We start from the raw sequence: 15,422 nt of genomic DNA, 5'->3' as shown, positions 1-15,422 counted from the left end.
ATCCAGTAATGTGGAAATGGAGTGTGTTGCTAGTAGCGGGGAAGAAAAAGAGCTGGAAATGATCGAACCTAAAGTGGGTTTAAATCAGCTGTGTGGAAGCATTTCGGTTTCTTTCTAAAAAGATACGAAAAAGGAGAAAAGGTGACAGACACAGAAAAAAACAATATGCAGGCACTGCTAGACTGTGGTGAAATACAAGTCGGGGAATACGACTAAACAGTCATGGGGACTGCAGAACACAGCACACCTGTTAGATTGATGCAGACATTGACTTGTACCGCAAAGAGATCTCTATCTCACTCATGGCTTGTCCTCTCAAGTGGGGGAAAGACAATGCACAACGTTACCCACTGCTGTCAACCTTGGCTAAATCATATCTCTCTGTCCCAGAAACCTCAGTCCCAAATGAGAGGGTTTTTTTCTGTTGCAGGGGACATGTCCAGAGATCCCAGCTTTTACCAGATTATAGTTATATGATCATTTTCCTTTAAAAATTATAATTAATTAATTAGTTATTAAAATTGAAAAATTGAAGTTCCTGTTTCGAAACTTACAGATAGATGGCTAATTTGTATGTCACTGATAGGTTCAGTGCTAAGGTAAATAAACAATTTTGGCACTTTTTTCGAGTCTTTTCATTAGTTTTGTTTTTCCTGTAAATGATTCAATAAATACCGTACCGTGCCATTCATACCGAGGTATTATCGTACCGTGAAATTCTGATACCGTTACATCCCTAACAAGGACCATTTTGAATACTGCTCTACTCCATGGTTTTAGCTTTCGAAGTAGTTTTTATATTCTCTAGATATGCATTAAGGGAGTTTGTGCACTTATTTCCTCAGTTTCTACATATTAGCTATCTATTAGTTTGGGCTTCTGGTGATTCTGACACTTTATACACTTATCATCTCCTTTTATCTGGCTGTAAACATCATTTTCTATCAGTTTTTCCTCATAAACAGCAGGCTCAGTCAGCCTCATGGCTCCGGGACGCCCGGCTGCTGAGATCAGCATCAATACAGCGAGACAGCGAGTCGGCAAGAAACAGAATTTCCCAAAGCATAAACGAAACGGGATCCGTGCAGTTTTGCAGGTTGGGTTTAATCCCGATGGCACGCTCAAAGCACAGTGTGGATTTTTACAGCAGCTAAAAGGCAAAGCGGGACGACTACAACAACATCCCAAATACGCCAATATATACAGTTGAAGTCAAAATTACTAGCCCAAATATCAAATATTTCCCAAATTATGTTTAGCAGAGCACGAAATTTTCACAGTCGTTCCTATAAAGTTTTTTCTTGTGAAATAAAGTCTTATTTCAGCTAGAATAAAAGCAGTTTTTAAATTTTTAAAACCCTTTTAGGGTCAATATTATTAGCACCCTAAAGCTATATTTATTTTCGATGGTCTACAGCAGTGGTTCCTAAAGTGGGGCTCGAGACCCAAAGGGGGGTTGCGGGGCCAATGAAGGGGGTTTGCTTGGTAATTTCCAATAATCAAATTAATTTTATTTTTTAAGGTCACTGGTTCAAGCCTCGGCTGGGTCAGTCGGCTTTTCTGTGAGGAGTTTGCATGTTCTCCCAGTGTTGGCGTGGGTTTCCTCCGGGTGCTTGGTTTCCCCCACAGTCCAAAGACATGAGCTGTAGGTGAATTGGGTAAGCTAAAATTGGCCATAGTGTATGAGTGTGAATGAGTGTGTACGGATGTTTCCCAGTGATGGGTTACAGCTGGAAGGGCATCCGCTGCGTAAAACATATGCTGGATAGGTCGGCAGTTCATTCCGCTGTGGCGACCCCGGTTTAATAAAGGGACTAGGCCGAAAAGAAAATTAATGAATGACTAACCATTAGAATGACCATATTTTATCTATAACCTATTGAAGACAGAAATAGTAGTTTATAGTTACAGCCTAGAAATTTTTTTATCTACTGGATTTAGGGTGGTCACGATACTTGAATTTAAAATGCTCGAGTGTCCATGTATTTTAAAGAAGGAAAGCGAGGCTGCAATAGGAAGAAACCCGAAAGTATAGAATCAGCAATGTAAACATTGCAACAACATGCTGTGGACTACAAACTTCTAGCTGTTGCCGCGATTTCACAGTGCAGTTGTGGTGTAAACATCACTTTAATATCATTCAGTGAAGTTTAATTTAAACAATTAAAAGCACATTAGGCATCAAACTAAATTGCAATTTCTTTAAGATTAATATGCTTAAGTGTCCTCCCAGGCTTCAGCTCATTGCACCAGGTAAACACCGTGATGACGCTTCTTTGCTTCAGCGTAAACCAGTGTGCGATGAAACAATACAGTCCTATGTAGCACACCCTCGTGTTGTCTGTAATGGTGTTGTCCCAGTACTGAAGTTTTAAACACGTCCATTTCCCGCTAACATTTACTGTAAGTGCAACTGATTTGCCATAGTGTTCATCATTGCTCAACAAAAATGTCTGTGATTGGCCATGATTGTCATCAGTTCATTTCATTTCACCGAGTGCCAACACAGATACACGGATACACCAGTGAAGTGTGGTGAACTGATGACCTTCACGGCCAATCACAGTCATTTCAGTTGAGCACAAGAACACAATGGCAAATCAGTTTATCAGTTTAATCTGTTTAGGAACACCTTCAACAGTGCCTTAAATGTTAACGGGAAATGGACGTTTTTTTTTTTTCAGTATCGAAATTTAGTATCGTGACAAGTTTAATATAGTAAAAAAATCAGTTCATGACATCTAAAACGTGTGTTTGGGAAAGAAATTTAAGCTAATTATTTTTAAAATTACCTTTTTTTTCACTTTTCATTCAGAACAGACCTTCGGGTCACTCAGAAGGCAGTGAAAGTATAAATTTGTGTCACATTCTGTTCGCTGATAAGATCTACAGCCAGGTAAACAATATTCCTGTGTGACTCAGGCGATACTTCCAGATTTCTTCCCACGCAGCCTCAGTTTTGCTGTTTAAAATGGCGGCCACGGGAAATCTTCTATAGTGTTGTCCCGGTACTGAAGTTTTAAAAACGTTAATTTCCCGCTAACATTAACATAACATAACAGATACACGAGTGTGAAGCAGCCGCAAAGATTAGTCGATTCATCAGCGGATTGCTCATCTGTGTTTGCACTCGGCAAACATCAGTGAAGTGCAGTGAACTGATGACCTTCACGGCCAATCACAGTCATTTCTGTTGAGCACGTGAACACAATGGCAAATCAGCGCTGTTTAGGAACACCTTCAACAGTGCCTTAAATGTTAACGGGAAATTTACTTTTTTTTGTTTTTTGTTTTATCCGTATCGAAATCCAGTATAGTGACAAGTTTAATATAGTAAAAGAATCAGTTCATTACACTGAGTTTAATAAATGACATCTAAAACGTGTGTTTATGAAAGAAAGCATTAGCTAACTAATGCCATTTCCCTTCACTTAGCTGAAAATGAAGTCAGATATCCCTTTTTATTTTCACTATTTATTCAGAACAGACCTTCGGGTCACTCAGAAGGCAGTGAAAGTATAAATTTGCGTCACTTTCTGTTCGCTGATAAGATCTACAGGTACACAACGTTCCTGTGTGACTCAGGCGATACTTCCAGATTTCTTCCAACGCAGCCTCAGTTTCGCTGTTTAAAATGGCGGCCACGGGAAATCTTCTACAGTGTTGTCCCGGTACCGAAGTTTTAAAAACATTCATTTCCTGCTAAAATTTGCTGAGAGCGTTCTTAAACAGCTGATTTGCCATAGTGTTCACCAGTGCTCAACAGAAGTGAGTGTGAATGGCTGTGAAAGTAATCACTTCACCGAATTTCACCGATTGCAAACACAGATACACAGACACTGGAGCGCTTCAAAGCCATGAAGATCAGTCGATTCATCAACCTGATCGCTCGTCTGTGTTTGCATTCTGTAAACATCACTGAAGTGTGGTGAACTGATGACCTTCACGGCCAATCACAGTCATTTCTGTTGAGCACGTGAACACAATGGCAAATCAGCGCTGTTTAAGAACACCTTCAATAGTGCCTTAAATGTTAACAGGAAATGGACGTTTTTTAAATTTTTATTTTAGTATCGAAATTCAGTATCATGACAAGTTTAATATAGTAAAAGAATCAGTTCATTACACTGAGTTTGATAAATAGCATCTAAAACGTGTGTTAAGGAAAGAAAGCATTAGCTAACTAGTGCCATTTCCATTTCACATTCTGTTCGCTGATAAGATCTACAGCCAGGTAAACAACATTCCTGTGTGACTCAGGCGATGCTTCCAGATTTCTTCCCACTGCAGCCTCAATTTCGCTGTTTAAAATGGTACATCAGTCTATAAACATGAGCCTATCGATGTGTGTGCACCGTTGCATGCAAGGTTTCTATATTTATTACCACCTCAGAGGTTATTGAGTGTCACAAGTCACTGGCATTGTTATTTTGGGGGCTTAAAAGTTTGGGAACCCCTGGTCTACAGTACAAACCATCTTTATACTATGACTTGCCTAATTAACCTAGTTAAGCCTTTAAACGTCACTTTAAGCTGCATATTAGTGTCTTGAACAATATCTAATCAAATATTATGTGCTTTCATCATGGCAAAGATAAAATCAATCAGTTATGAGAAATTGCTCAAGTTTGGAAATGTGTTGAACACATCCGCTTAACAGATATTGGTGGAATAAAATATAGAGGGGGGAGTTTAACTCTATATGCATGCCTAAAATCTGTTCTGACATTTGCGAAAAGCACTTAAACTGCAAGCCCCCAGTCATGGAACTTTTTCACCCATTCAAATGTGAATCGGCACACTTAGCAGGGTCAGATTGCTCCAGATCCTGACCTTTTATTCATTCAGCATTGGACAAGAATGGCTACTGGCCCCTGTGACGGAAACCCAATGTCTTCAGACCTGCAAGAGAGACGGGGAGGAAAAAAAAAAAACACAGGAGGCGACACAAATGCACCCTACGAAAAAGAAGACGACGACAGATCAAGCAAACCTTTTCACCATGTCCTTGAAATACAAGCTGCAGGAAGCTAGAACATTTTGATGGACTTCAAACTCTTTGCCTTCAACAATTATTTTCAGGTCTGTAAACTCTTTCTCTCTCCGCTGCTGGTTCAATTCCTTCAACATTTCTGTAGGAACGAGAGAAAGAAGAGAAACAGTGATTTGCACGCGCTTGGAGATCGAAAACACACACAGCATTTGACGACAATCATTGTGTTTGAAGGAAAACAAGACATTATTTGGCTTGTGCAAAGAAGCGGAGGAATAAAACCGTCAAGCATGAAGGAGAAAAAAAAACAATAAGAAAAGTGAAGGCCGGAGGTCAGCGCTCGCATTGAAACAAATGATGTGTATGGCTTAAGTTTTGATTTAGAGCAACATTTCAGTCAAATATGAAGCTTTACCTCTGTTTATTCAATCCTCTTTGAATTTCAGTCAATTATGGGGGAACTACTACATTCAGAATCAACAGAGTGATTAAAAAAATGAATAAATAACACACCTTAAATTAAAACATGTACATATTTTAAATTAATAAATAAAAATAAAAATAGAAACGACCAAAAACATATAAAATCATACATTTTATAAACAATAAAAAATATTTTATTAAAGAACAATAAACAATACACACTTAACAACATGAGGAACAATGGAATTTTTTAAAATAATAATAAAACATTTATTAAAAAAAAAATTAAATAAGTAAAAATAAATAAATAAATAAATGTACAAATAAATGAAATAAAAAAACACAACCAAATAAATAAATAATTTTAAATAAAATAAAACTTTGTTTATAAAAAAAAACAATATATATATATATATATATATATATATATATATATATATATATATATATATATAATAAAAATAAATAAATAAATACTATTGGAGTTTAAAAATTTTAATTTTTGATTTAGTTTAAAAATTTTAATTTTTAAACTAATGAATAAAAATAAAAATAGAAACTGGAAAAAATAAATACAATTATTAATTAATCAATACACACACGATAAGCTGGACATATTTATCTGTTTAAGGGGTAAACCTTTCAGTTTCAGACACAATGATGAAAATCAATAAAATGGTAAACTTTTAAAACTAAGCACTTTAAATAAAAAATACAAATAAAAACAAATTTTACTAAAACAATTAAACAATGCACACTCAACAACCTGGACATTTTAACTGTTTAGGGGTAATAAAAACAGCATTAATTTCCTTTTTCCTTTTTTCTAAAAACTAAATGAAATAATAATAATAATAATAATAATAATAATAATAATAATAATAATAAATAAATAAATAAATAAATAAATAAATAAATAAATAAATAAATAAATAAATAAATAAAGCAACTTAATTAAATAATAATAATAATAAATTAAACCTGGACATTTGTATCTGTTGGGGGTGGAAGGGGTTCACAGACAAGGGAGTGTTTACAAATAAAATAATACAAAATGTAAAAAAACAAATGAAAAATTAATTAAAGGAATTAAAAAGTAACAAACATAAATTAAACAATGAACACTTAACCTGGATCTGTTTAAGGGGAAAAAAAAAACTGTTTGAGTTTCCTTGAGGTGGAGGTGGGGATGGGGGTGAATTTTTCCTTTCACAAAAAAAAGAAATGCTACATCAGGATCTGAAAATAAATGTCTCATAGCCCAAAGAGAATCACCTTGAACCGTAAATTAGTGTAAATAAACTTACCGTGAGCTGTGAGGCTGATTTTTATGCAAAGTCAGTATTTTCATAAAAAATGAAAAGAATAAAAAGCAGTTTTTAATTTTTAAAAATCCATTTTAAAGTCAAAATTATTAGCCCCTTCAAGCACTTTTTTTCCGATAGTCTACAGAAAAAACCATATACAATGACTTGCCTAACTACCCAAAACTGCCAAGTTAACCTAATTAACCTAGTTAAGCATTTAAATGTCACTTTAAGCTGTATAGAAGTGTCTTGATAAATATCTAGTCAAATATTATTTACTGTCATCATGGCAAAGATAAAATAAATCAGTTATTAGAAATGAGTTATTAAAACTATTATGATTAGAAATGTGTTTAAAAAAATCTGCTCTCCGTTAAACAGAAATTGATTTAAAAATATACAGCTGATCTCTGACTTCAACTGTGTGTGTGTTTGTGTGTGTGTGTGTGTTTGTGTGTGTGTGTGTGTGTATATATATATATATATATATATATATATATATATATATATATATATATATATATATATATATATATATATATATATATATATATATATATATATATATATAATATTAATTATTATAAAATATTAATTATTTTATATTAATTATATATGTGTGTGTGTGTGTATGTGTATATATATATATATATATATATATATATATATATATATATATATATATACACACATACACACACACACACACACACACATATATAATTAATATAAAATAATTAATTAAACAATGCATGCTCAACATCCAATTTATATTAATATAAATTCTTTTTTTTTTTAATAAAACGTATTTTAAAACTAAAATAAACGTAAAATAAAAAAATAAATAGAAATACAAATTACATAAAAAATTAAAAGTGATTGCTTTTAACAAAATGCAGGCTTCCCCACAATACAATTTATGTTGTCCCAACACAAATTAATTCAATAAATAATTTTTACAAATTTAAGTGGATTGAACATAAAAGTAAAAAATAAAAAATAAAAAATCAGGAATTGTGTTGATTCAGCTCATTTTGTATATTAATGTAGTTTGAACAAGAAGAAAAATATATTTATTTAATATGAGTTGAACTAACACAGTTCTTAAATTTTTGAGGGGAACAATTTAATTGTTTTAACTTCAAAATCCACTTAAATTTGTTTAAATCCACTCAATAAAGTTACTTTGATTGATTTTGTGTTGGGACCAGCATTTTTACAGTGTATGTTTAATTATGATACAATAAATACAGTCTCATTCCTCAGTTCATAAGCCCCTAAAAAGCATCATAACCTTCGTAACTCTTATAATTCTTCATTAACAAAAAGCTCAACTAAGACAATGAATGAGAAAACAGTTCTGGAGCAGAGATTTATTACAGCATGACAATGCACTCCAAAATGACGGTCTCCTTAGATCCCAAACTAATGTCCAGGAAATGATGCTCATCAAACTATAATTATAAGGTGAGTCATATCTGACACGCTCCATGTATAATTCATCATCTCTGATCCCAATGCAGCGCTTAATGATTTTTATCTTCTAGAAAAACTTCAGCAAATTCCCCCAAAACAGCAGGACGCCGCCATCGCGACAGCTATACATGACTAATAAGAAAAGACCGTGAAACAACAGCTGATGTACGACGAGACCCAGTTCTGTGCAGCAAAGCATTATGTGCGCTTCTGAAAATAAACACAATCAGAAAAAGAGACACTTCTGCATCTCCTGCGCTGGATCTCCATGCATTCATTTCAATAATTGGCCGGTTTGAGCGTCATTACAGCTCCATCACACGTCCTCTGACAGCTGCTTCCCCGCAGACGCTTGACAAACTCCGAAGCAGTAAAGGACATGTGATTATCTGCCTAAAATGCTCCCTATTAATTTGAGCAGGAAATTATTCTCTATTTTAAGTGGGTCAGCGTTCTCTGGAGGAGGCCGTAATCGTAAAATAGCACAGGGCAGTCCGATGGGAACAGGAGGAAGGTTTTTAAAGGAAAAACCATCACGTTTGTTGATCACCGTTAACTGTTTCGATCGTTTGAATTGGAGAGGGACAAAACTGCACAGTGGGAACATGGAGCAGATCAGTTTAAACCTGAAAAAACTACCAAGGACTCTTTCATAAACAAATTTAAGGGCTCATTCACACTGAATCCATCTGCTTCTAAAAACGTGAGACACAATGGTTTGGAATGGATTGAAAAAAAGACAGTTAAAAGCACAAGGGTATACGGAGATAGCCATAGAGCGCCTATAAGCAAAAACTTGTAATGAGCTCTGCCTCAGAGCTCTGCTGATTGGTCCACTGCTATGAAACTGACAGTGATCATAGATATATACACTAGATATTGCATATAGGGACCCTGAGCATGCGTCAATAGCGCCGCCACATTGGTACAGTGCTCCCAGGACAAGTGTCATTCATCCGCACTAGTCAAGACAGTGTTATTACGTGAAGATGCGGGAATTTAGCGCTGTCTACGGGTGTAGTAACGAGGAAACAAAGAAAACAAAGCACAAAGGCAGAACATTTCATAGGTAATATTAAGTTTTTTTTCTGTTTTTGTATGTTCTGAACTTTTGTGCTAATCAGGTAACGTTATTGATGATGACAGTCACTTACTGCGTTCACCATACGGCAAAGCAGCTCCAACTCGCACTAAACACTCGGCTTATGCTAGTTTTGTTGAATAAAATCAGCAAACAATGCAAAAGAAATATGACAACGAGATGCTGCGCTGCCAAAAACTTGTATTATTGTCGGCTAACGTTAGTGAAAGAGTCGTTCGGGGGATTCATTCACAAACTAATCGCTCCCTCCGTCAGTATGAGAAGTGAAAGCAGGAGAGGAGCTGTGTTTCAGGACACGATTAGATCAAATTTAACAGGGAGGGTGAATAGTACATTTCTGTACACACAAACACAAGCTTTTTGTCAGGAATGCCCGTGCGGTCACTGATCCATCAATGTAGAAAAGTGATGTACAATTATAATTTTCGTAATTAGAAAAAAAAAATTACATCCTAACATCGAGGAAAACTCCCGATCATAGATATATGTGTATATGTGTATATCTCTGGCTTTGGATGGTCACAGTCCTCCACTGTACCTTGGTCCCGCATTCATTTCAAAGGAGCGCTACCCTGTAGCAAGATGGCGGCGCTATTGACGCATTCCGTCCAATAGAAAACAATAATAATAATTATAATAATTCGTTACATTTATATAGCGCTTTTCTGGGCACCCAAAGCGCTTTACACAATGGAGGGGGGACTCTCCTCATCCACCACCAGTGTACAGCATCCACCTGGATGACACGACGGCAGCCATTTTGCGCCAGACCGCACACCACACACCAGCTGATTGGTGGAGAGGAGACAGAGTGATGATATGCCAATCATGATAGTGGGAGGGTTAGGAGGCCATGATGGACAGAGGCCAGTGGGCAGATTTGGCCAGGATGGCGGAGTTTAAACCCCTACTCTTTTTCGAAGGACATCCTGGGATTTTTAACGACCACAGAGAGTCGGGACCTCGGTTTAACGTCTCATCCGAAAGACGGCGCTCACTGAGCAGCATAGAGTACCCGTCACTATACTGGGGCATTAGGACCCACACAGATCGCAGGTTGGGCGCCCCCTGCTGGCCTCACTAACACTACTTCCGGCAGCAACCTAGCTTTCCCATGTAGTAAACTGACCATCCAGGTACTGACCGGGCGCAGCCCTGCTTATAGCTTCAGTGGGCGACCATGTGAGAGTTGCAGAGAGCTAGCTGCCGGCTAAATAGGCCAGGCGACATCTAGTGTATATATCTATGGACAGTGATGAGCAGCAGCTTGTGAAAGTAAAAAAAAAAACTCATAAGACATTATAAACAAGCTTGTTTTTGAGCAATTATGAGTTATAAATTCTAAGAAATTTCATTGAATGCGACCCTGGATGACTATTTGATCAATATGGCCAACTTTAAAGTTAGTTTTCTCAATATTTAGATTTTTTTTCACCCTTAGATTCCAGATTTTCGAATAGTTTTATTGCAGCTAAATACTCTTCAGTCCTACCAAACCATTTGTCAATGAAAAGCGTATTCATATTCAATTATCAATCAAAATATTGACACATATTAGTGGTTTAATGGTCACAAATTGGATTATTTTTAATGATATCAATAGTGTTTTCATATACAGTTAAAGTCAGAATAAAACTTTTCCCATTGTTTTTCCACATTTACTTATTACCTAGAAGTTGCTAATTATATTTATTATATTATTTTAAAAAATTATTTAATTTTATTTATTTATCTTTTTTTATTTTATTAAAATGTATTTTTTTCATTTAGTTTTTTTTTATTTTATATAATAAATTAATAAATTTTATATCATTTTTATATAATAAATTAATTTTATAATAGTTTTATTTTATTTCATTATTTTAATTATTTTATTTATTTTATTCATTAATCCATTCATTTTCTTTTCAGCTTAGTTTCTTTATTAATCTGGGGTCGCCACAGAGGAATGAACCGCCAACTAATCCTGCATATGTTTTTACACAGCGGATGCCCTTCCAGCTGCAACCCATCACTGGGAAACATCCATACACACTCATTCACACACACAATCAGACACTACGGTCAATTTTAGCATATCCAATTCACCTATACTACATGTCTTTGGACTTGTGGGGGAAACCAGAGCACTCGGAGCAAACCCACACCAACACGGGGAGAACATGCAAACTCCAGAGAGAAATGCCAACTGACCCAGCCGCGGCTCAAACCAGCGACCTTCTGTGAGGTGAACATGCTGCTCACTGTGTCACCGCGTCTCCCTGTTTATTTAATTTAATTTAATTTAATTTAATTTAATTTAATTTAATTTAATTTAATTTAATTTAATTTAATTTAATTTAATTATTTATTTATTTATTTATTTATTTATTTATTTATTTATTTATTTTATTTTATTATTTGATTTATTTTAATTAATTTTGTTTTTTCATTTTATTTTATTTTTTCATTCTAATTTTTTAGATTTCATTTTTTTTTCATTCTATTAAATTTGTTCATTTAATTTTAGTTAAATTTATTTTATTTTAATTTATTAATGTTATTTTATTAAATTTAAACTTTATTTAATTTCTTAACATTGTAATTCCAGTTTATTTTATTATGGGCGCAGTCGGTAGTTTCTGTGTTGGCGTTTCTGTGTGGAGTTTGCATTTTCTCCCTGTGTTTGCTTGGGTTTCCTCCGGGTGCTCCACTTTTCCCCACAAGTCCAAAGGCATGCTGTACAGGTGAATTGGGTAGGCTAAATTGTCCGTAGTGTATAAGTGTGAATGAGTATGTATAGATGTACAATGTATAGATGTATAATGTATGGATGTATAATGTATAGATGTTTCCCAGAGATGGGTTGCAGCTGGAAGGGCATCCGCTGCGTAAAAACATATGCTGGATAAGTTGGCGGTTCATTCCGCTGTGGCAACAACCAGATTAATAAAGGGACTAAGCCGAAAGGAAAATGAGTTATAAATATTTATTATAATATTTAATTTTTACATTTAATTTTAATTTTTCATTTAATTTAATTAATTTTTTTATTTTTAAATTAAATTAAATTAAATTAAATTAAATTAATGAATTTTTAAAGTACACAATTTGGAAAACTAAACACAACCAAGTCACACAATGAAAAAAAAAAAAAAGTTTTGCACAATGTCTGTCACAAGAGTGCTTTCTGTCTTTTCTGCTCTTTCCAAAGCACATCATAATTTCAAACTCTGATCATCATCAGACAATAAAGCTAAAACAAGAGAGTAAAACAACTCCAAACACTACACTCCAGAATATTCAAAACCTCTGCATTATGTTCACATTCATATGCAGTAAAAAGCATAAAGAACGGCTGAAAAGTGTGACGTGGAGAACAAATATGTTCATCTGATTCAGTCTGCAGATCCTCCAAGAGCACTTTCCTCTCTAAAGCTGGAGAAACGTGTCCTTCCAGAACAAAAGAGCTGTGAGTCCATAACAATGGAGCTATAGATATGAGATGAGAAGTTGCGGAGCGCGATCACCGGCAGGCCACACACACACACACACACACACACACACACACACACACACACACACACACACACACACACACACACACACACACACACACACACACACACACACACACACACACACAGCGAAGGTCAGAATACATGCATATCAACCAGAGCTGGCTGAATGACTCTATTGTACAGCTCTGCTTTCTAGAATTAAGTCAAAGCACCAAAGTTTGAGGGGTGAAAAAGGAAACTACCCTGTAAAGCATATCTGTTAATGAACAGTTTTTGTACTTGGTGATGTTTTCCGCTTCTATACGGTTGTGAATTGCATTATGGGAAGCGGATCTCTGCTCTGTCGACTTCTGATGTAAAAAATTCAACTCTACAGTTTAAGACAGTGACTTTCATTGACATTAAGTAGATTGAAATAGTATAATGCATAAAAAATTATAATATATAGAGAAATAAGTCTGTAAAATATAAGAAATTGTGCTGGAAGTTTATTGCAAGGTTTTTGTACTGTAATATATAACACCAAACCCAGACAATATAGCACTTTAAACTATTAAAAATGTCAATAAAAGTCAAGCTATTCAAGGTTAAAAGTTGTTGGAAGAAAGATCAAGGTCCCATAATGCAATTCAAAAGCAGAAATGAATGGGGGAAAATAAGAAGTAACGATAAGAATCACAAAATATGGAAAACTGAAAATTAATGGACATTTTTGACAATGCATTTGCTATTTTGTGCCCATTTTTCATATGTTGGCACATTAACGCCTGTTTCACACTGCAAGAGAAAGCAGAGCATGCGCAGCACGTATGGAGAGCAGAAGCAGCATGCATGCGTTTACCTTTCACACTGTCTGCATCTGCATCTTTTACTCTTCATCTGCACCAAGGCCCGCAGAAACTTCCTCCTATGCTGTTTCCTTAACCTGCAAGTCTTTGTTTTACAAATTATATAGATCCTAAACAACTGTCTGCTTCTCAAGCTCTATGAGGAGTGGCATTCATGTCTGGTGCACTCAGAAAACAATCGCCTGTGATATGATGTCACTTCACGATCATATGCCATAAAAACACCAAGAACGGCTGAAAGTGTGTTGTGGAGAACAAATATAAAAATATAAATAAAATCTCAAGAAATACATTATTTTATTATATCTATATATTTTCATTTTTTTAAACATTTTTATTACATTTTATTTTATAAATGAATCTATTTTATTATATCATATTATAATTTATTTATTTTTTAAATTATAATTTTTTTATCAAATTTTATTACATTTTTATTTATTTTAAATATTTTTATTTAATTGAATTTTATTTTATACATTTTTTAAAATACATGATTTGGAAAACTACAGACTATATATTTATAGTTGAAGTCAGAATTATTAGCCCCCCTTTTAATTTTTTTAATTAATAAAAAAAAAAACAATTTCCCAAATTATGAATTTTCACAGTATGTCTAATAATATTTTTTTCTTTGGAGAAAGTCTTATTAGTTTTATATCGGCTAGAATAAAAGCAGTTATTAATTTCTTGAACCCCAAAATAAATCAGTTATTAGAAATTAGTTGATAAAACTATTATGTTTAGAAATGTGTTGAAGAAATCTGCGATCTGTTAATCTGTGAGGTGACAGCACTACCAACTGCGCTACTGCCTCGCCATATTTATAAATACATAAATTATGAGCAGCAAAAATAGATGAAATCAATTATGTGGCCAGATTTTAAACTACAAAACGAAATTAAAATCACAATTTTCTAATAAAAAGAAATCAAGGTAAATAAACAAAATTAAACAAAATATAAAAAATCTTAATTAACGTATATACTATATATATATATATATATATATATATATATATATGTATATATATATATATATATTGTATTTGTTTTGTTTGTAGAATTTATACAAACTTCTGTCAGCTATAGTCTATAAGTGCTGAGCAGCAATAGCAGATGAAAATAATTGTGACCATATTTTTTAACACTAAAAAATGTGCCAAAAACAGCTCATTTTATGACTCATTTTGGAGCCATTTACTACAGTATCATTACACTAAATACAAAAGAACTTGCGTTAATACTTTACATTTTAAATTCCAGTCCACAATGCTTGAAACTCTTTTACGAGCAGAAGCAAATAAATGCAAAACCAACCTCAATACTCAGGAGAGCGATATTACCTGACAGCAAATGACACTAAAACAGATGTAATGTTATTCAGGAAGCTGCTATTTATGTCAACGGTAACCAAAATCCTAAAGATTCTCCTCAAATCCCTGCTCTGCCATGACAGTAGTTCACCTGAAAGAGAAAACGCTGTGGAAGAAGACAGTTTATGCTAATGATCGCCATACTGTCCCTCGCGGCTGCGCTCAGAACGGGACTCGTAGTCACGTTGCATTAAGAATTGTGTTTTGAAACCTTCTGGAATGCAGCAATGCATAAAATTGAGCTTGTGCGGCTTGAAGCATTTCAAACTCAAAATCCACAACACACGCATACATACAGAAGTCTTATTCCTGAAGCATAATGTATTCAGCTAATATATGCAGCAGTTGTGTTCTAAAACATACAGTAGTGAACAATAGATTTTTTTCTCCAAAGTAGT

At 34.4% G+C, this 15,422-nt stretch overlaps 1 protein-coding gene across 6 annotated transcripts in view; it reads right to left on the bottom strand.

Moving 5' to 3' along the window:
* LOC100334314 (kelch-like protein 29) overlaps positions 1–15,422 on the bottom strand; it is a 376,785-nt gene that overhangs the window by 175,716 nt on the left and 185,647 nt on the right. For 4 of the 6 annotated variants that reach the window (XR_015512889.1, XR_015512890.1, XM_087289939.1 and 1 more), the window contains one exon: positions 4,994–5,132. The exons of the other annotated variants lie outside the window; for them this stretch is intronic. Coding sequence is in view for 2 of the 4 variants with exons in the window: in XM_087289939.1 (XP_087146065.1) it covers positions 4,994–5,132 (139 nt within the window). In the remaining 2 variants the exon portion in view is untranslated. The remainder of the gene's footprint in view (positions 1–4,993; positions 5,133–15,422) is intronic. 6 annotated transcript variants of the gene reach the window in all.

This window comes from Danio rerio, chromosome 17 (genome assembly GCF_052040795.2).
Source record: "Danio rerio strain M-AB ecotype USA chromosome 17, GRCz13ab, whole genome shotgun sequence".
Taxonomy (NCBI): domain Eukaryota; kingdom Metazoa; phylum Chordata; class Actinopteri; order Cypriniformes; family Danionidae; genus Danio; species Danio rerio.
The sequence above is the reverse complement of the archived record's forward strand: the minus strand, read 5'-3'. Positions and strand labels throughout refer to the sequence as shown.